Source organism: Myotis nattereri, assembly GCF_964212035.1.
Source record: "Myotis nattereri genome assembly, chromosome: Y".
Lineage (NCBI taxonomy): Eukaryota > Metazoa > Chordata > Mammalia > Chiroptera > Vespertilionidae > Myotis > Myotis nattereri.
Window position 1 is genome coordinate 7,647,899 of NC_138094.1, and position 23,082 is coordinate 7,670,980.

At 44.0% G+C, this 23,082-nt stretch overlaps 1 protein-coding gene across 1 annotated transcript; it reads right to left on the reverse strand.

The window, feature by feature from the left end:
• Nucleotides 1-1,867: 1,867 nt before the first annotated feature.
• LOC308512313 (cyclin-Q-like) lies at nt 1,868-13,235 on the reverse strand (the record flags this gene model as incomplete). Its single annotated transcript, XM_081082096.1, has 2 exons — nt 1,868-1,872; nt 12,470-13,235. The coding sequence occupies 2 exons, from the start codon at nt 13,233-13,235 to the stop codon at nt 1,868-1,870; spliced, it is 771 nt and encodes a 256-aa protein (XP_080938222.1).
• Nucleotides 13,236-23,082: the final 9,847 nt, after the last annotated feature.

Consider the following 23,082-nt stretch of genomic DNA (forward strand, 5'->3'; position numbering starts at 1 on the left):
GGGCGGTCACTCACATAGACATGCCATGGTCAGACAGAAGACAGCTGGCCTTTTCAAGATGGAGGCACTGCTCAAAAGAAGCCATGGGCCTGTCCTGTGAACGTGAAAGTTTACAGGTAGAGCCACCCTCCCTGTGTGGGGCAGGCTTGCAATGAATTGAGCAGGGGTGTGGGGCAGAGGAGAGGAGTTACACACCAGGGAGGGTGCTAAGGCCTGGGGTGTATGGAGGCAGGTGCACACTGCAGCACCCTGCATGGGTTGCACTTGGGAAAGGGAAAAGGTCAAAACTCTGTCAGTAGACCAAAGCCTTCCTTGTACACAGACAACCGCATAAGCCAATCCGAACATTCTAGAGGGGGGAACCTCAACACAACAAAGTTTATTTTCCTGTCAAGCAAGAATGAAATGGGAAACCCATTCCCAAAGGAGGCAATCACATGAACAAAACTTGCCTTTTGTTAAAGGCCTGGCGTGCCTTTCTCCATTCCAGTCTTCACACTCAGGTTTTGGGGAGGATTTTGGTGTGTGAAAGTGGGTGGGCTTCCTCAGGAACCTGGGGCTGCAGGGGCCAGATTCATACACCAGGGCTGTGACTAAGGGGCGGAGTTGCGCAGGGTGACGCCCACTGCCCTGCCCTTGATTGAAGGAGACTTTTCAGGAGCCCATCCAGAGACTGCAGGCTGGGCCTGGCCAGGTGCCTTCTGTACCACATGCTCACATGACCAGCGCCTGTGCATGAGCCCAGTGTGCACCCAGTCAGCACACCAGGGCCTGGATGGATGCACCAGTGAGGGAGCGCCTTGCATGGACTCAGCAGGCTCTGCACCACCTGCTCCTTCACAGCACCAGTCTCAGAGCCAGGGGGCATCCAGAGTCAGGCTGTGTTGGGAGACTGAGGGGCTCCTGGGGGCAGCGCGCTTCCTCTCAGTTCCACTAGGAGGCCTTCAGCTTCAGGGCGCCTGAGGACTCACAGTGCACCCCAGGGCCATTGCACCAGGAAGGACAGGGCAAGCAGGATGGCCCAGGAGGCTTTTAGCTTCACCTCGGTGCAGGAAAGTGGTGATACCCAGGACACAAGGGCACAGGAGGTATGGAGGAAAGCAATAGGCCTGGAGAGGGAGGATTTCATGCAGGTGAGGGAGGCTGTGATCCTGGAGCTGAGGTTGGATGCAGGTAAGAAGTTTGGCTAGATCTTGAGTGGGGTGCAGGGGAGGACTGGGTGGCTGCAGAGCAGTGTGTGCAGGGAGAGGAGAGGGAGGTGCAGCAGGGAACCCAGAGTGAGGAGCAAGGGGAAGACAAGGAAGGCCTGGGGGAGGAGTTGCAGGCACAGGCTCAGTTTGTCCTGTGGACAGAGGGCCTTCTGCAGGTGGTGCCATGGCAGGCCATGTGGGCAGGGGAGTAGGTTTTCCCACATCTGCAGGTGGGAAGGCAGGAGGAGGTGGTGAGTGAAGAGCTGAGGCTGGAGGCACACGCTCCAGGTGACCCGCAAGGGAGTGACCACCAGGAGGAGGGGTGGATGGAGGAGCAATTAATTGCAGGGGAGCAGTTTGTCCTGCAGGGGGAGGAGAAGTGCACCATGGAGGCAGTGGAACAGGTGGGAGAGGTGGAGCCTCAGTCCAAGGCCAAAGCAAAGCCAGAAGAAGAGCAGCCAGTGCAGCAGGAGCAGGCCCAGTCAGGGCCCGGGGCCAAGTTAACCTGGTCCCCTCTGGAGGTGCTCCAGCCCCTTCAATTGGAGATGGAGCCCATGAACGAGCAAGCCAGCAGGGCCTTCTCTCGGCTCAGGTGCAGGACTCGGCAGAGGCTAAAGCCCTATTTCAAACAGAGAAGCCTCAATATCCGGTGCATCCCTGCGTTCTGGCTCACAGCTCTATCCTTAAGGGTAGAGGAGCAGGATCACAAGGAGCATGAGACAGTGCAGGAGAACGGTGTAAGCGGGGATGATTCCCATAGAAAAAAACATTGAGGACAATCTAGGGGCAGTGCACCCCAGTCAGGCCCAGGACCCTGGAGACACCCTCTGTCTTGTACAGGCACCATAGAAGCGGTACCTGAGGGTCCAGGGGCAGAGCTCCAAGGCAGAGGCACGCATACACCAGGGGCTGATGCTCACAGACAGGGCTGTGTTGCACGGGCTGTTCTGGGACTAACTAATGCTGCCTTACAGGCCGTCTCTATGTCCAATTCCTCAGTCAGAAGCAGGAATGTGTGATGTGTAGCCTGTCAAGCCCTCAGCACAAAACAATCTGGTGGGCATCAGGGTCTGTCAGGAAACAGAGTGGTGCTGTGCCCCTTTCTGCCTTTTATGGAGAAGGAGTGGCCTTAAGGGAAGGAGAGGCCAGGCCAGGCTGCTCTTTCTAGCTGGTCCATGCCCAGCTCCCAAGGTGCAGGTTGCTTGACCCACAGCAGTTTGTCAACCACCCAGAGTTGTCGGCAATGATCAGGGTCCAAGAAGAAAACATCCTTGGCCACATGATAAATTTGAAGGTCAGTCCACCTGCTCCATGGAGTGGTGGAGGGCAGGTGGGGAAGTGTCCTGTCCCTGAAAAGAGCTATATGCGGGAGCACTGGGCTGCGATTTCACTCCCTGGATCCACCTTCCTTCTGCATGTGAGGGAAGTCAGGCATCCCTGGGGTTGCTGCACCATTAGCCTGTACTTCTGCAGCAACCCCTACATCCACAACCATGTGATTGTGAAGGAGTATCTCATCACCCTCACAAGTAACAGGAGGCTCCCTGCATGGGCTTCAGCTGGTGGTGGGCAGGGATGTAAGGCAATGTGCCCAGCTTCACATACCCCTCTCCTGCAGGATACAGGGTGTCCCGTGCCACTCCAATTCAGTGGTACCAGCATTGTGAATGAGAAGCCTACAGCCACAGGATCCAGGAAAGCAGCGCCAGCTTCTTCTACTGGTTCTCTGACCACAGTGTGGCAGAATCTGGCAGGATTGCTGTGGTGGGATGTCACTGGCCATGTCAGCATACAGCTTCCTGTGTCTGCCTGCTGCTTGCGTTTCTATTCAGGTCCCTGTGGTCTCCTGTTTGCCCTACCAGATCATCAGCAAGGACCTGTGGCTCAATCCCCTGAAGAACTATGAGAGGAAGATGGCCCCCAGTGAGCAGACAGGACGGGTGAGGAGGGCCTGCCTGGGCTCTCCCCCGGTGTGCTGCCAGGCTCCCTCCTGGGCCATTACTTTTCTCTCACAGGGACACCTGGATGCTGCGAGGGATACAGCCTGTGACACCAGTGCCGCAGGGTGTGTGCCTGAGACAGCACTACCAGCACAACAAGGGCAGTGCAATTCCAGTTCAGGCGGGGGCGCTCAGTCAGGAGGAGGGAGTGTGCATGTCCACTGTCACTCAGAGTAAATGCAGATTACATGCGCCACTCCTCTGAACTCTCCCTCTAGGCCTCCCACAGCACCTTCAGGCCTTGCCACCAGCCCCTCAACAGGTGCTGGCATGACATGTTCTTCCTATACTCGTGTCTCTGAATCTTCCTCATGCCGAGGCCTAGGCTGCTGTGCTTCCACGCCGCATTGCCCTATTGCTGCTCACCACCATCTCCTATTTCCCCAAGGTCTTTTCTTCCTCCTGGGGCCAGTGGGAGAAGCCTGCGCCTTATCAGTATCTTAGGGTGCGAAGTGTGGGCCACAGAGCTCGAGGAATCCTTGTTTTTCAACCTTGTCAGAGGTTCTTCAATCCTTTTATCCATTTAGGTTTTCCAAGGGGAATACCTCATTTGTTTACCCTCCCTAACTGGAAAACAGGGCAGCATGCCATGACGAAATAACACACTGCTTCATTTTGTATGCAGTTCACTTCAAAGACTTTATGCACTTATGGTCATAGACACCCTGGGAAATTTAGGGCCATGAATATAACTCACCATCCAAACACATTGCTTTTATGTGTAGTAAAATCAGACAAGAAATCCCATTTGCAGAGCACTTTCTTCTGAAAATTTTTTGTAATGTTAGTGTTTAAGGTTTTACAAAAAGTAATATATGTGTCTCTTTCTTTTTTTCTACTGACCTCCCCCGGGCCTCCCCTATTCCTAGTCACTTGTTCTCGTCACCCACTCCCAGTGTCTTGCCTCTGTTGGTCTGTTCGTTGTGCTTATATTCTGAATATTTTAACAATAAAATATGTAAAATTTAAACATTTAAGTATATTGTAATTTAAATCAGCACTTAGGAAGCAACCTTGTATAATTCAAACCTTGCCTCCAATCCTGAAACTTCATAATGCTACCTACAATTCTTTCTTTTTTTATTTTTTATTAAATCTTTATTTTTCAGATTATTACATTTGTTCCTCTTTTTTCCCCCCTTAACTCCCCTCCTCCCAGTTCCTGCCCCACCCTCCGCCCTAACTCCCCACCCACTGTCCTCATCCATAGGTGCATGATTTTTGTCCAGTCTCTTCCCGCATCTCCCACACCCCTTCCCCCCCCCCCAAGAATAGTCAGTACATTCCCTTTCTATGTCCCTGATTCTATTATGATCACCAGATTATTTATTCACTTGATTCTTAGATTCACTTGTTGATAGATGCATGTTTGTTGCTCATAATTTGTATCTTTACCTTTTTCTTCTTCTTCCTCTTCTTAAAGGATACCTTTCAGAATTTCATAGAATCCTGGTTTGGTGGTGATGAACTCCTTTAGCTTTTCCTTATCTGTGAAGCTCTTTATCTGACCTTCAATTCTGAATGATAGCTTTGCTGGATAAAGTAATCTTGGTTGTAGGTTCTTGGTATTCATCACTTTGAATATTTCTTGCCACTCCCTTCTGGCCTGAAAGTTTCTGTTTGAGAAATCAGCTGACAGTCGTATGGGTATTCCCTTGTAGGTAACTGAGTTTCTTTCTCTTGCTGCTTTTAAGATTCTCTCTTTGTCTTTTGCTCTTGGCATTTTAATTATGATGTGTCTTGGTGTGGTCCTCTTGGGATTCCTTTTGTTTGGGGTTCTCTGTGCTTCCTGGACCTGTAAGTCTATTTCTTTCACCAGGTGGGGGAAGTTTTCTGTCATTATTTCTTCAAATAGGTTTTCAATATCTTGCTCTCTCTCTTCTTCTGGCACCCCTATAATCCGGATGTTGGTATGCTTGAAGCTGTCCCAGAGGCTCCTTACACTATCTTCATATTTTCAGATTCTTTTTTCATTTTCTTTTCTGGTTGGGTGGTTTTTGCTTCTTTGCATTTCAAATCTTTGCCTTGATTCTTGCCCTCCTCTGGTCTGCTATTGGGAGTCTGTATAGTATTTGTTATTTCAGTCCGTGTATGCTTAATTTCTAGTTGGTTCTTTATCATAACTTCGAGGGTCTCATTAGATTTCTTGAGGATCTCACTACATTTATCGGGGGCTTCTAGACATTTCTTAAGAGACCTTAAAAGTGTGGTTCTGAACTCAATATCCTCCATTGACAGTTTTGTCCTGTTTCTTTGTCTCTGCATTTTTTATGCTTTCTTGGTGCACCCCCTAGTGGTCTTTGTGCGCAGTCTTGTTGTAGTTAAGTCTTGATTGTTGTTGGCAATACCAGGGTTGATTTGACCTCTAGGCTAACTGGCTATGAGATTCCGCTTTGTCGGCAGTGGGAGAGCTTCTGTGATGGATCTCTAGGGCGGTGCTAATCTAGCGTTTGCCTGAGGCTATCCGGCAAATGCCTCTGTGCAGGGCTTGGGTGGGGCAGGTCCCCGGGGATCTACAGGGTGGGTCAGAGCAAGCAGTTATGGCTGCTCTCAGTTCCATCCCTAGGGGCTCTGCCTTAGAGTTCCGACCAAAGCCAGACAGTCCCACTTCTCCCGTTTGAGTCTGGGTCCCTAGAGACTCGCCCGGATCTGGAGCTCAGAGTCTGAAACTCCCTCCCGATTGAAACCAACAACCGCACCCTCCGACTCCAGCCCACTCTGCGTGCACTCCGCACCTCAGTATTTCACTACAGCACTGCACCTCCTCTGAGTCTGGATATGATATTCTCTTTCCTCCTAGTTGTAGAATTTCCACTCAGCCAGAATTCCTGTGGTACTGGATGATGTCCGTTCCGTCTTTTAGTTGTTTTTTGAAGTGGTTGTTCAAGGCAGCAATCTCCAGCATTAACATATGCCACCATCTTGGTTTTCCAAACAATTCTTGATGCTTCCCCCAAACCTACCATTTCCTTTTAGTCATTCTTAAATAACAGAAGCCAAATTCCTTACAATAAAATTTTGTCTGTACCTTATCATTTTCAATTTCAGTGTCTAATTCTTCTGTCACAGCGGCTTCCCCCCCTGACTCCCTGAGCCCAATAAGGTGAGCCACTGTACTGCATGATTCACTCTCTCTTACATACATGGTGTATCCTGTAATTGCCGCCTGCACTACACTCAGGACTGTTGGGGGCCAGATGTAAGCTGGCAAGGTCCTTGCACCTGCAGGGGCTAGCAAGGCTGGGACTCTTACCCGCACAGTTTTCCCAGACTTGTTTGGATGGCGATTATCAGTAGAATGAGAGCAACATTTGTAGAATGAGAACAGTCTTTCATAGCTTACCAAGAAGTCTGTAACTATTTACTGAGATATGCTGTACTGAGACCTTGTCCTTCTGCTGTATCTCTCCCTTAGAGATTAAGAGGAACAAAGAATACATTCCTCTTGACAGACCTCCGATTCAGTGTGTTGTGTATAAATAGGATCGTATAGCTAATAAACTCGCTTCAGTTCATCAAGAGAACTGGGTTCCTCCCGACCCCGCTTTCCTGTCTTTCTTTCTTTTCTCAATTCCCACCTCCCTGCCTCAGCCCGGCTCAACCCTGTCAGGCTGGCCCTGACAGATCTGGCGCCCGAGCTAAGGGACTGAGGAACTGGGAAAAAGACGGTGAGGAACTCCGTCGGGCTTGGAGAGACGACGTGAGGATCTCCTCCGGATAAAGTGTGCACTCGTTAAGGTAACGGAGGAGCAATTTTTTGATAATCGGGAGTAAAGCATGGGGCAATTAGAATTTAGAGAAAATGCTCTTTATAGGCAAATGTTAAAGTTTATGTTCAATAGTAGAGGAACTAAGGTTAATGACAAGCAAGTAGAAAATTTTTTAAAATTCATTCAGGAGGTCTGCATTTCCTTATGGAATTTAATACGGGATTATTTAGATCCCAGGCATGACCATAATCAACCATCTCTTAAGCCAGAAAAAAGGGAGAAGCCGTGTGATAGCACAAAACAGGAGTCTAAAAAAGACAGTATATTAAAAAGAAATAATGTAACTTTTAAAGATAATTAACTCCTCAAGATGAGGAGGATTTTGAGGAAGCTGCTGCTCTCTGTCATGATGATAATACAGGTATTGTTCAGGCAAAAGAGGAGGAAGAATATTTTTCTGCTGGAACTGAAGAGGGTAGTAATATAGAGAATATGTTAGAACACTTTTTAGAATTATTAAAGCTTCTTGGCAAGAAAAAGAGAAGCCGCAGGGGCCGTTCCCGCCGCTCTCCGCTGCCTTGTGCAGCACCAGTTCCTAGGAAAAGTCAAACATACAAGTGTTTTACTTGTGGAGGAACAGGACACATAGCAAAACAGTGTCCTTCTAATAAAGGGGTTAATAAAGGAAATGGCAGAGGTCCCAAACAACCTGGACTATGCCCTAAATGTAAAAAAGGAAAACATTGGGCAAATGAGTGTAAATCTAAGACAGATATCCAGGGAAATTCTTTGCCTCAACACCAGTCTGGAAACTTCCAAAAGGGGCCAGCCCAGCCACGGCAAATAACAGGGGCATTGTCTATTTACCCTCCTGTTCTTATGCCGTCTCAAGGCCAGCAGGCTGCACAGCACCCAGCCCACCCCAGAGAGCAAAATAGATACAAAGGCTATTCTGAGCAGCCCCCGGAAGTGCCGGGCTGGGCCTTGGATCCATAGGAATAAGACATTCTGTCTGCCCTGGGTGCTGCCCTTGCCTACTGAAATAAACAAAATATCATTAGATTTAAAACCTCCCACATAGAGAAGAAATGATGATTTCCTTGCATTTCCGATACAGCTACAGCAAATGCCACCGGATCTGAAATTTAAAAATACGTCTGGGATTTCTGTACACGTGTAAAGAGAAAACTAGCTTGGAACTGAGGCACGCATTGTCCGATTTTGGACATTTAGAGAGAGTTTCAAGCTAAAATCTCTTTACAAATATACAAAATAAAACCCAAGACTGATTATTTCCTAATAAAAATAGCAAAATTTAACCCAAAGAAAAAAAGATGCTGGCTAGAATCTAGCAGCAGGATTGGCATTTCCATAATAAAGAACAGTTTTTAAATACTAATAAAGAATATTAAAAGGTTAATTTCAAGGCCAAAAAGGAAAGTTAGTAAAATTGTCTCTATTAAAAGAATTTACTAAAGAATATGCCTTAAAATAATAAATTGAATTTAAATCTCAAGAATTATTGATATATATTAATTATAAAAATCTAAGTAGCCCAGGTAAAAGACGGCTCCGCCCTTAAATTAAGGCTGGCTTCCTAAAGCAATTTCTAGTAGAGGAAGGGCTCTATTAGAAACAGAGCAGTTAGGCCAAAAATTTCCTGCCAGTGACAACTTTAAAAAAGAGGCTTGCTTCTCAGTTTCCCATCCTTAATAGAAAGAATGTAACTAATTTGTATTTTAATAGTTACCTGTTTTCAGTGAATGGCACCCCAAGGCTTAGGAGTTTACTAAATTAAATTAAATATTCTAAAATAACAAAATGCTAAAATATTAATCTAAATGTCCCTCATGAAAAATCTAGAGGACAGAATTAAATCTATTTGATTATGTCAGGTATTTTTGAAGTTTATTCTTAAAAATGTTACTGATTAAGAAATACTAAATATTTAACTTGCCAGCTAAGAGTATAAAGTTCTGGTTACATAAATTGGGAGAAATCATATAATTATAAAAAAATTTCAACATTTATCTAATTGAAAAAAGAGGATAAATTCTATAATCCCAACCAAAATTTTTAAATACAAAGATCAGTTTTAATTTAATTGATATCTCTTAATAATTATAAAAGGTATATAATCTTTAAATTATATATACACATATATATTTAATAGTTTTTTAAGTTAGATTTTAAAACTATAATCAAGGAATGACTTTAGGACATTTCATGGGCCCTGAAATGTTTTCAAAAGTTTATTCTCTTTTCTTAAATGATTTTTTAATAAAGCCACTTTAATATACTTGAAATCACATAGAAAGCTTTATAAAATAAATATTAATAAATATATATTTTAAGTTTTTGCCTCTAAGAAAGGGCAAAACAAGTTATCTTATTTAATATTTCTTAAAATACAGCAGTAGAATTTTAAGATATAATTTAAAATAACAAAAGCTCATTAATAATTTTTAATATTTTACAACAGCATATTGTACATTTATCCCAAAACAAACTTACAAATTCCTTAAATATTTGATAGCAATTTAATAAGAACATAAAAGGATTTAATTACTTCCACTGTGTGGAAGGCCCCCTGGGAAGGCACTTAAGCATTCTATATTGACCTCTCTTGACCCTTTTTACCAAAGGGGGTCTCTCTTCCAATTGCCCACAGCTGTTACCTAAGCTCTCTGTTCATACTGAGGTTGAAGCCTCATGGTGGCTGGTACCATGGATCTGTCTCTTGCCCAGTGGCGTAAGCTGGGCCCTCTCTAGAGAAGAAATCTGGGTTCCCCATGATCAATGCCGGGGCCCAACCAGCAGGCGAGGGGATCCAAAGGCAGTTACTGGGCATGGAGGCCACAGGGGCATACGCTACCAAGGAGACAGAACTAAACCTCACATCACCCTGCTTGGCCCCGGAGGATGGCTGGTTAGTCAACGACGGGTAAGACCCCTCTGGGAGGGGCGACCTAAGACAGGCACAGTCGCAGGGGGCCTCAGGGGAGAACTTGGGGGTCAACAGAGGTGGGGCAGAGATCCTCACTCCCCCAACTATGCAGGGGCTTGAACACTCGCCCCTTCTGAGGGAGGTCTCCTGCCCCCATGGCTGCTGCGCTTCCCATGCCCAGCTCAGATCGGGACCCAGGTAACAGAAAGAGACTTAGCCCAGCTGAGATTGATACCCAGATAACAGAGACTTGGCTAACAGAAGCTACCCTATATCTAAATCTAGCTTAACACAAGGAATGCTCAGGGCCTTCTCAAGGATGCAAAATAATCCTTTCCATTAATATTTACAGTATAAACTAAGATTGTTATTAAAGTATTAAATTTAACAGTAAAATAGTAGTCAAGTTTTCAGATTAATTAAATTTTACTAATTAATATAAATAATTATTCAAAAAGTATTAACCAAAATTTTCATTTCATGGACAAATTGCTTAAGATACTATAAACCTAAAGCAGTCATATTTTTATACAAAAATTAAAATTTAAAGTTATCTAGACTACACTAAAAATTTCCTAAAACCTTCTAATATTAAAAAATAAAAAGGGGGGATAGTGGAATAATAACCTGTTAAGTAAATGCCTTAATTGCTTTAATATTTGAAAATTAATTTTTTCATTTATAATGCTAATAGCAAGACACCCATGAAAAACATATGTGGTGTCAAAATAAGCCAAAAGAAAATCGTTTGGACAAAAATTAAAAGAATCCCAAGTATAAATTATAGATATGATTCCTTTATTAACCTTTGGTCGAGAATACATTTTTATATTTTCAGAAAACAACTCCAAGACCATGTGGATTCCTGCAACAGAAGAGAATTATCAGGACTGCTCCAGCCACAGAATAGCAGTGGCCCCGTGAGACAATGAGAAGAGAAGCAGTCCAGAAATAAAGATGGTGAAGACGCCTTATCATGCTAGCAGTCAGCAGCTGTGCGTTGCTATAGGTTGCCCAGGACCAAACCAGAGAGGGTTGAACCTGCATTGCCACCATTTGTCCACCATCCAGAACTGAAATATTACTGCTGACATGTACACATAAAAAACTGTCGGACACTGAAACATGAACTTCGCCTAAAAAAACAAAGAAGGGAGATCTGTTGGGGGCCAGATGTAAGCTGGCAAGGTCCTTGCACCTGCAGGGGCTAGCAAGGCTGGGACCCTTACCCGCACAGTTTTCCCAGACTTGTTTGGATGGCGATTATCAGTAGAATGAGAGCAACATTTGTAGAATGAGAACAGTCTTTCATAGCTTACCAAGAAGTCTGTAACTATTTACTGAGATATGCTGTACTGAGACCTTGTCCTTCTGCTGTATCTCTCCCTTAGAGATTAAGAGGAACAAAGAATACATTCCTCTTGACAGACCTCCGATTCAGTGTGTTGTGTATAAATAGGATTGTATAGCTAATAAACTCGCTTCAGTTCATCAAGAGAACTGGGTTCCTCCCGACCCCGCTTTCCTGTCTTTCTTTCTTTTCTCAATTCCCACCTCCCTGCCTCAGCCCGGCTCAACCCTGTCAGGCTGGCCCTGACACAGGACCTCTTACAGGGGTGTCCCATTGGCTGTTGCAGTAATTGCCCCCCCCCCCCATCATACCCATCTCCTCTGTGGCTGTAATAATCATCACAGGGACTGGACCACCATAAGTCGGAGGGGGCCTTCGTACTGGTGGTGCCCAGTTTTTTACTGGGATGTTGATCTTCCTTTTGTTTAATTGGATGAGTTCAGTATGAATTTTGGAGAATAGGTCCTTATCAGACATAACATTGGAAAATATCTTCTCCCAGGCAGTGGACTTCCTTGTTTTGTTGTTGTTGTTGTTGTTGTATTTGTTGGCTTCTCCTTCTCTGCAGAAGTGTTTTAATTTGACATCATCCCATTTGTTTCTTTTCTCCTCAGTTTCCATTGCTCTAGGAGCTGTATCAGTAAAGGTATTGCTGAGACAGATTCCTGATATTTTGTCTTCTTCTAAGATTTTCATGGTTACCCACTTACGTTTAAATCCTTTATTCATTCCTAGTTTATACTTGTGTATGGTGTAAGTCGGTGGTCTAGATTAACTTTTTTGCATGTATCTGTGCTAAAAGTCCAACACCAATAATTATTATGTTTTTATTTTGGCTTTGTAATATCTTTAATGAAACAAAATAAAATGTCCTCTATGTTATTTGAGTCATACTTTCTCTAAATCTTGCCTTTAAAAAAATCCCCTGGGGCACAGTCCCATCCGTTCTTTGATTTTCCTTCCACTGATCCCAAACCTCTGCTGTAGTCTGTGTCCTTTCAAAGGACAAAAGCAGACCTGGAGGCCTCAGAGCTGCCCGCAGCATGCTCCTGCCCGCGGTAGGTGCAGCGCCCATCACCATCTGGACCATGGCTGCCAGGCACAGTCAAAGCCTGAGAATCAAAGTGGCAGCATGTCAACGCCTTCACAGGCCTGTTTCCAGCAGCACAAAGCCAGTCCTCCCACCCAGTGCTCTGGGGACCGGCCGTCATGGCGATGTGGTGGCACCCTCCCCTGGCAGCTGAGCATCCCAGGCTTTTCTTTGGGCAGACCTGGGCCAGGACCTTTGGGGATCTCTGTGTCCATGGTATAAATGCGAGTGAGATCAGACACAATGTTATCAATGATTGGCTTGGTAAGGTCGCCACTAAACACCTGCCACCATGGCTTCTCGGCCTTGGCCTCGGCGGGCACCTGGACCCCATAGACGTGTGGGGCCAGGTGGAGCACCGCCACCGCTATGTGCTGAGCCTGGAACCGGAAGCACAGCCCCCCGCGGTAGCTGTCCCGCAGCAGGGCCCAGGCAGTGATGGAGATGGGAGTCCGTTTCCAGCTGTAAGGATTCAGCCAGTTCTTGAGAGAAATCAGGTAGTGGAGCAGGTACCTGTGTGGGTGCTGAAAGGAGACTTGGAAGCGCAGTACCCGCAGCACAAGGAGCTCGCACTGCACAATGCTGTCCCGGATCACGCACAATAGGGAGTCCAGCTCCAAGGGCTCGCTGCCCGGGTGGAAGTACCTGTTGGACACGTTGATGATGTCACGGGTTCGCAGGGGCTGTTCTTCCACTTTGCCAGCCAAGTAAAGGGCAGACATGGCGACCAAGTAGGGGTCATAGGCGTCCAGGTTGATCTCGCAGAAGAACTTATGGTAAATGGCACAGGCGGTGGCGAGGGGAATGGACTGCATCCCTAGCTTGACACCTGCCTCCATGATGAACCTTGTCACGCGGAATTGCACCCGGGCCGGGGGTTCGGGCCACCCCTTGGCGCCCGGCGCCGCGTCCTCCTCTCTGCAGCTGGCCTGGCTAAGGTCTTCCATGGGGCCCTGCCCGGAGGCCCCAGACACCGAGGGAAGGGCAAGAGTCTCCAGTGCAGTGCCTGTGCCAGCAGAGTTCTATCCCAGTGCGAAGCTGCCCAGCCCCACCCCGCCCCACCCCACCCCGCGGCCCCACCTACCCCGACCTGCCTAGGCCTGACTGCCATCCAGGTTCCAACACCAATTATTGAAGAGACTGTAAGACTGCATTCTATGCTTTTGCCTCCTTTGTCAAATATTAATTGAGCATAATGGTTAGGGTTGACTTCTATGTTCTCTGTTCTGTCCCATTGGTCTTTATGTCTTGTTTAGTGCCAGTAACAGGCAGTTCTGAGAATGGTGGCTTTGTAATATAGCTTGATATCTGGTATTGTGATCCCTCCAACCTTGTTCTTCTTTGTCCAGATTCCTGTAACTCTTTGGGGTCTTTTTTTAAATCCATAGGAATTTTTGGAAACTTTCTTCTAGGTCTGTGAGTTACGCCATTGATATTTTAATGGGGAATACATTAAAACTGTACATTGTTTTGGGGACTATGAACATTGTATTGATGTTGATTGTACCAAACCATGAATATGGTATGTTCTTCTATTTGCTTTAGTCTTCCTCTATCACTTTTTTCAATTTCCTGGAGTTTTCCAAGAACAGGTTTTTGCCTGCTTAGTTAAGTTTATTCCTAGTCTTCTTAATTTTTTGTTGCACTGGCAAATGGCATTTTTTTTATTATTTTTATTTTTATTTTTTTATTTATTTATTTTTTTTTAGTTTCTCTTTCTGAGTTCATTATCCGTGTATCAAAAAGCCATAGAATTCTGGGTGTTAATTTTGTACCCTGCTGCATTGACAAATTCATTTATTAAATCTCATAGTTTTTTTGATGGAATCTTTAGGTATTTCTATGGACAGCACACTACCATCTGAGAATTTTGACAGTTTTACTTCTGCTTTTCCACTTAGCATGCCTTGTTTGACTTCTTCTTGCCTGATCGCATTGCCTAGCACTACCAGTACTCTGTCAAACAGAAGTGGTGAGAGTGGGCTTCCCTGTCTTGTTCCTCTTCTTAGAGTAATTGTTTTTGCCCATTGAGTATGATGTTGTCTGTAGTTTTGTCACATAAGGCTTTTATAATGTTGAGGTATGATCCCTCTATGCCCAGTTTGCTTAGAGTTTTTATCAAAATTGAGTGTTGGATTTTGTCAAGTGCTTTTCCTGCACCAATTGATATGAATCTCTGACAATTTGTTTATGTGATGCATCGCATTTATTGATTTCTGGATGTGGACTCATCCTACTTCCCCAGAATATATCCGCTTTGGCATGGTATATGCTCATTTCAATGTAATGTTGCATTGGATTTGTTAGAGTTTTGTTGAGGATTGCAACATCTATGGTCATCAGAGATATATTGGCCTGCATTTTACTATCTTTGTATTTTCTCTATCTGGTTTTCGGATTAGAGTAATGCTGGCTTCATAGAAAGCATTTGGAAATGGTACTTTCTTTGAATTTTATGCAATAGTCTGAGGAAGAAGGTATTAGTTTTTCTTTGAACACTTGGTAAAACTCCCTGTGAAGCCCTCTAGCCCAGGCTTTTGTTTGCTGCAAGTTATTTTTGTGACTGCTTGAATTTCCTGAGTAGTTATTGGCCTAGTCCTATGTTTTATTCTTCCTAACTGAGTTTAGGAAGATTGTATTTTTCTAGGAATATGTCCATTTCTTCAGGGTTGATCAGTTTGTTGGAGTAGAGTTGTCCATAGTATTTATTTACAATCCTTTTTATATCTGTGGGGTCTTTTGCTATATTACCTCTTTCATTTCTGACTTTGTTTACTGGGGTCCTGTTGGTGAGCCTAGCTAGAGGTTAATCAACCTGGCTTATCCTTTAAAAGAAATAGCTCATGACTTTATTAATCTTTTGAACAGTTTTTGGCCACTATGTCATTTATTTCTGCTGTGATCTTCATTATTTCCTTCCTGCTGCTCAGTTTGGGCTTTGCGAGTTGCACTCTCTAACTTTTTAAGTTGTGGGGGTTAGATAATTTTTTAACTGTTTTTCTTGTTCTTTGAGTTAGGCCTGTACTGCTAGGAAGTTACCTCTAAGGAGTACTTTCAGTGTTTCCCATAGATTTTGTATTTTTTTTAATTGTCATTTATTTCCAGGATGATTTTAATTTCTTCTTTAATCTCTTTGGTAATCCAGTAATCTATCTTTGTGCATAAAAGCCCTGTAACCGGAATGGCAGAATGACCAGAATGGCTGGTGGCTATGACTTGCATTGCGACAGCCAACCAGCCTTATCTGGGCCCCAATTGGCCATATCCCTGAGCAGCCTTGCTTCCCATCTTCCCCCAAACCCCCATTTTGGGCGGGACTGATATGCAAACCACCCACAAACTTTCCGCCTGGTCAGCCACACCCCCTATATGCGCTAACGCCCAGATGGGAGGCATGGCCTTCTGGTTAACTGCCAATGGCCACTAACCACAGCCAGCCTGGCCCCATTGCCCCCATCTGGGGAGGCCGACCAGACTGCTTCCTTGCAGGAATTCATACCCTGGGCCTCCATTTATTTAATAAAAGACTATTTATCCTCCAAGTATTTGAATTTTGTTATATCTTCTTGTAGTTTATTAGTAATATTAGTGGCCCTGTGAACGAACTTTGTACACTTGTCGGAGTCCCTCACCCTCTGTCAGTCTGGAAGACCTCAGGGGATGTCTGAATGATGGCTTAGGCTTAATCCCAGTTGCCAAACATTCTTAGCGCCTCTGTGGAGGTGGGAGAGATTCCTGCCACTGCTGATGCACTTGCCAGTTGTCAGCACAGGATCCAGCTGAGTGGTGCTGCCCTTGTGGGAGCTCACTGACCACCAAGGGCAGCTCTTGCATTGAGAGTCTACCCCCTGCATGTCAGAGCACATTATAGCAATTGGTCTTATCTCTTTTTTATGACCTTTACTTTGAGATTTCTTTTTTCTCTCTTTTCTAAATTGTTTTATTGCTTAAAGTATTACAAAGGGTATTACATATGTCTCCTTTTTCTTCCCCGCCCTGACAATCCCCTGGCCTTCCCTAACTCCCAGTGTCTTATGTCCATTGGTTATGCTTATATGCATGCATACAAGTCTTTCGGGTGATCTCTTACTCTCCCCGCCTGCCCCCCAACCCTCCCCGGCCTTCCCGATGCAGTTTGACAGTCTGTTTGAAGCTGCTCTGCCTCTGTATCTATTTTTGTTCATAAGTTTATAATGGTCTTTATTATCCATAAATGAGTGAGATCATGTGGTATTTTTCCTTCATTGGCTTATTTCACTTAGCATAATGCTGTCCAGTTCCATCCATGCTGCTTCAAATGGCAAGAATTCCTTCATTTTTACAACAGCATAGTATTCCATCGTGTAGATGTACCGCTGTTTTCTAACCCATTCATCTGCTGATGGGCACTTCGGCTGTTTCCAGATCTTAGCTATGGTGAATTGTGCTGCTATGAACATAGGGGTGCTTATATCCTTTCTGGGCTCAGAGGTGTGGCAAACTTTCCTGCCCGATTCCCTGGTTTTTACCTGACTTAGGTAAACACATAATGCAATATGCAAATGAGGTATCATAGACTTGTGTACCTGAAGCCTATGTGATCATATTAACTTCCATAAATTCAATAAAGAGTGCCTATGTGATCATATTAACTTCCATAAATTCAATAACTTTAAATTCATAAAGTTACTGTCTGTAACTCAAATGTTTTTAAAAAATTAAAAAATAATATGAGCATGAAACCTTTAATTATGTGAAAACAGTAACATTGAATGAAGAGATACACCTCAATTTCATTCATATCATTCAAAGCAAAAGAAAGGATACCATTCATTAGATTGAGAATGTATACTGATGATCAATATGATTTGTAATTGCTAAAGAGGTATAGCACTTCTAATAATGAATGCAATATGTAATGTGTGAAACACTCCTAATGACCTTACAGGGATAGGATTTAAACCTCAAGCTAAATTCAGTCTATTTTAGCATTACAGTTTTCCTGTAGTCACTTCAACTGTTCTCTGAAGAACTCAATTCTATTGATCTTATGTTAGAATGTTACACTTTGGGAACAGGAAATCATGTAGGTTTAAAGTGAAGATTCATTCTTATTGAACTACTAAGAATTTGTTCTGAATGTACCCTTCTTTCGTCTGGAAAAAGGACATCAGTTCACCTTGGAAAATTCCCACTGAAATAAAAGTTAGTCTAACTATATAAATGTCAAGGACACACACTTCATTATTTAGAATTGGATTTGAAATACTAGTTTTGAGTATAGGAATGTGCAACCCTGTACTGTGTAAAATAATAATCTTTATTATTAATTTGATAAGATGATCTTGTACTTACGTTTGATGTAGAAAACTTTCCATTTGGAAACTACATAAGAGAAATGTCTATGGTATTAAATAGATTCACAAAGGGGTCTCTGACTCAGGAAAAGGCTAAAAACCAATGATTCACCAAGTTTATTGGTCTTTCCCTGCTGAATATCAAAGTTCATGTCAAAGTTCATTAGCCCTCCATACATACACACACACACACACACAAACACACACACACACACACACATATACATACACACACACATATACACACACACATACTACTGTTGGTATTTGCCTCAAGCACTTTACTCTGAGGTTTGACAGTGTGATCAATGCTTCTTTGTGTCTGGATGTCTTGTTGTTCATCAGCTAATGTTGTTCATTATATTCCACAAATGAGTGAGATAATGTGATATTTATCGTCCTCTGACTGGCTTAATTTGCTTAGTCTAATGCTCTCCAAGTCCATCCATGCTGTTTCAAATTATAAGAGTTCATTCTTTGTTACAGCAGTAGAGTATTCCATTGTATAGATGTTCCACAGTTTATTCATCCGTGCATCTGCTAATGGGCATTTAGACTGTTTCCAAATCTTAGCTGTTGTAAATTGGGCTGGTATGAACATACAGTTGCATATATCTTTCCTGATTGGCCTTTCTCATTTCTTGGGATATATACCTAGAAGAGAGAACACTGGGTCAAAGGGCAGCTCCATTTTTAATTTTTTAAGAAATCTCTATATGGTTTTCCACAGTGGTTGCAGCAGTCTGCATTCCCACCAGCAGTGCACAAGGGTTGCTTTTTCTCTGCATCCTCACCAGCACTTGTGGTTTGTTGATTTTTTTCTGACAGCTATTCTGACAGGTGTGGATGGTACCTCATTGTCATTTTGATTTGCATCGCTTGGACTGTTCGTGCCTTTGAGCATTTTTTGTATGTCTCTTGGCCTTTTATAGGTCTCCTTTTAAAAAGTGTTAATTTAGGTCCTTTGCCCATGTTTTGATTGGATTGTTTATCTTCCTATTGTTAATTTGTGTGAGTTCCCTGAAAACTTTGGAGATTCAACACTTATCCGAGATACCATTGGCGAATATGTTCTCCCTATGCAGTGGGCTTTCTGGTTGTTTTCTTCAGGATTTTGTTTGCTGTGCAGGTTTTATTTTGACGTAGTCCACTTGTTTATTTTCCCCTCTGTGTGCATTGCCTTTGGAGCTGTATCAATAAAGATACTGCGAAGACATATCTGATATATTGCTACATAGGCAATCTTATAAGTTGTTTTTTTTTTTTTTATAGATTCTCATCTGATGTTTAAGTAGATCCATTCTGAGTTTATTTTTGTGAATGGTGTAAGTTGGTGGTCCAGTTTCATTATTTTGCATGTATCTTTCTAATTTTCCTAACATTTATTGAAGAGACTGTCTTGACTCCATTGTATGCTCTTGCCTCCTTTGTAAATTAATAATAGAGCGTAATGACTTGGGTCCACTTCTGGGTTCTCTGTTCTGTTTCAGTGGAGTATATGTCTTTTCTAGTGGCAGTAGCAGGCAGTTTTGAGAATGGTGGCTTTATAATATAGCTTAATATCTGGTATTGTGAGCCCGCCAACTTTTTCTTCTTCCTCAGGATTGCTCAGACTATTTTTACTCCATTTGAATTTTTTCGAGGATTTTTTTGTGTCTGTGCAATATTCTGTTGGTATATTAATGGAGATTACAATAAATCTATAGATTGCTTGGGTAGTATGGACATGTTAATGAAGTTAAGTCTACCAACCCATCAACATGGTATATGAATCCATTGGTTGATATCTTTATCTCCATTTCAATGTCCTGTAGTTTTACAAGTGCAGTTCTTTTACTTTCTTTATGAGTCAATAAAAATGTACAGTTTTTAATTATAAACCTTGTTTTCTATCAAAATTACTTCTTGCGTGAATTGTGGGACACCCTTTACTTAGGCGACTCCTGTGAAAGGGCCATTTGACCCACAAAGGGGTCGCAACCCACAGGTTGAGAACCGCTATTCTAAAATGTCAATTAAATCTAATGGATCCAGTGTGTCCTTTAGAGGCTCTGCATCCTTGTTATTTTTTCATATGGAAGATCTATCCAGTGATGTCAGAGGGGTGATAAAAGTCCCTTACTGTGACTTTCCTTTTGTCACACTCTCTGTTAAAGTCTTCTAGAATTTTTGTTTGTTTTGATTTTTTGTTTGTTTGTTTGAGATATATATATTGAGGTGCTCCTATGTTGGCTGAATATATGATTACTAGGGTTATATCGTCTTGTTAGTTGGTCCCTTCAGTATCATGCAGTGACCTTTATGTCTCTTGCGATGGCCTTTATTTTAAAGTCTATTTTTTCTGGTGTGCGTATTGTTACTTCGGCCTTTTTTTTTCCCATTTGCATGGAAATTTTTCCCATTCCTTCACTCTCATCCTGTGTGTGTCTTTTGTTTTGAGATGGTGCTCCTGTAGACAGCATATACTTGCATCATGTTTCTGTATCCATTTTTCTCCACTACACCTTTAGATTGGAGCATTGACCTATTTACATTTAGGGTTATTATTCAAAGGTATTTATTTATTTCTTTCCATTTCGTTTCTGTGTGGCTAAGTTTCTGTCTCTGTTTCTCCTTCTCATTACAGCAATCTCTGTAGCATTTCTTGTAAAGCTGGCTTGGAGATGATGTACTCCTTCAGCCTTTTTCTGTCTAGGAAGCTCTGTATTTGACCGTCTATTTTGAATGAAAGCATTGCCAGATATAGTAATCTTGGTCTCAGATCCTTGCTTTCCATTAACTTGAGTACTTCATGCCATCTTCTTCTGGCCTGTAGAGTTTCTGATGAGAGATCAGGAGTCAACCTTATGGGAACTCCTTCATAGCTAACAGTTTTCTTTTATCTTACTGCCTTGAAGATTCTCTCTTTGTCTTTAATTTTTGGCATTTTAATTATGATGTGTCTGGTCACGGGTTTGTTAGGGTACTTCTTCTTTGGGGTTCTCTTTGGCTCTTGATTTTGTGTGGGATTTTCCTTTACCAGGTTAGGTAAGTGTTCTGCCATTGTTTCTTCAAAGACCTTCTCTATGCCTTTCTCCCCTCCTGCCTCTTTTGGCACACTGGCTATTCTAATACTGTTATGTAAGTGGTCCTCCTGTTTGTTTGTTTGTTTGTTTGTTTTAAATTTTAATTTTTCTGTCTTTTTTTTATTGGGTGATATTTTTAACTCTGTTCTAAATCAGTGATTGGATCCTCAGCTTTCCCTAATATCTGCCTATTCCTTCTAATGTGTTCTTTATGTGTATTATGTCATTTTATATCTTTTTTTCATAGTCTCTATATCTTCTTATATGCTGTTGAGCTCTTTTACCTTCATAACTCTGAAGTCAGATTCAGATAAATGTCTTCTCTGTGCTTCATCTCTCTCAATATCTGGAGAGCACATGAGTGGCTGGCACTGAATGAGAGGCAGTAGAAGGAGAAAAACCAGGACTGACTTCCTCACATTTAGGGAGACATACAGGCAAATGGAGCCCTGCCCCGGGCCTGGATGTGTGGACTTCTCCCTAGGTGGTCCTCTGGCAGGCCACTCAGTGAGCAAACTGAGACAGCATAGGGCCAGAATGCAGTGGCAGGTGGGCAGGGAGCCTGTTCCATGCTGAGCAGCTAACTGTCCATTGACTGTGGGATCCAAGAGCACACTAGGACATCTCCCTTTCACTTGGTTGTATTGCCCCTCAGGGTGGCCCTCCATACCCCCATCTCCCCGGTGTGACCTTCACCTGTGTCCACTTAAGTGCTCTCCGGGAACTGGCTTGAGGTTGTCCACTCTTCAGAACCGGGGTCTGTCACTGGCTCAGAGATGCTTTACCACCTCCTTGATTGATGGGAAGGAGGATCATGAGGGGAAAGTCTTCGAACATTAGACCATCCTCTACAAAAGGATGTCGTATTCTTAGGACAGGACACAGAACAAAGCAGAGGTTTATGCCAGCTTAGTATTTTGCTGAAATGAATGTAAATGTGTTTACAGACCACAGAAACTTGAATTCAAGAAGGGGCTGGATCCAGAGGAATGACAGGCCTGGACTTGTGAGGCCAGTGGTCTGGGTCCCTGGCAGGCTGATATCCCTTTCAGTACTGGGGGCCTGACTGGTGCACAGAGAATCCCTACCATGGAGCGGCCACAGGCCAGCGATGGAGGCTCCCAGTGGGGAGGAGTTTTAGTCCAGGGACTGGACTGGTTACCTGTTATGGCCCCAGAGTAGTTGTACCTCAGTGGTGCTCACTGGAAGCCAATTTTTCCAATCCCTGTAGACGCACCTTGTGTGTGTTGACCCACTGAATAGTCACAGAGGTGAGTGAGTAGGTACTGGTGCACCAGAAAGAACCACCAAACCAGAAAGTATAAATGGTGATGTGATCTCCTGGAACCAACCTCAACCAGCCTAGTGTCTGCGCATCACGATGCTCATGCCTTCTTACTTGGCCAGTAACTGCAGCTGGGAGAGTTGGGTTAACATGTCATGTAGGACACTAGATGGTTAACATCCAGGTCTCTTTATTACTGACATTTATTCACAACCATTCAAGCAAAGGTAATCCCCGCATCTACCACCCAAACCTCAGTCTCTCCCCCTGAGAGATTCAGGTGCATATTTCTAACTCCTTAGGACAAATCTCCCCAAAGAAACCATTGAGTCCCCTGTCAGCATTTCCCCCCACTCTCAGTATTTGTCTGAAACTGGCTGCTGTGTTCCTGTACGGTACACTTATGTCCGGGTTTCAGTGCCCAAGTGCCCAGAGTAAAGCCTATGAGATGTGCACCCAGCTGGACACTCAAGCAACAGGATCACAGAATGGTAGTTGGGTCAAGGAAAGTTCTACAGCCACAGTGAGGACAGGGGTAAACGCAGAGCCAGACCATGCTGGGCCGCCCCAACTCCTGCAGCATATGCTTCAGGATGGCATGCATCTGGGCAAGTCGGCCCAGGTTGATGGTGCCGCTCCTTTCCTCGCAACTCTCCAGGGGGGCCGCATAAATCACGCAATTCAGCTTGCTCAGCCCAACAATGTGGTGAAGCAGGTCCTCCAGGACGATCATGGAGATGGGGTTTTCACAGAAACTTAGGGTTGTGAGCTGGGAGCAGTGGCTCAGGGCTGGCAGGATGTCCAGGAACTGGGCATCCATGATCCCACACTTATCCAAGTCCAGGTCCTGGAGAGTGGGGGAGGCTCTCTCTAAAAGAAATCGGAGTGACCCAGAACTGATATTGGTCAGGTTGAGCCCACTGAAACTCAGGCCTTTCAGCTGGCTGACGTTCAGTTGCTGGGAGAGATGTCTCAAGTCTCTTTCGAAAAGCAGGCAGTTCGTGATGGACAGGGTCGCCAAGGGGGTCCTCAGGCACCTGGGGAGACATAGAGCAGTTACATGTGGGGATGGACCTGCTGGGCAGAGGCAGGTGAGGATGATGCAGGC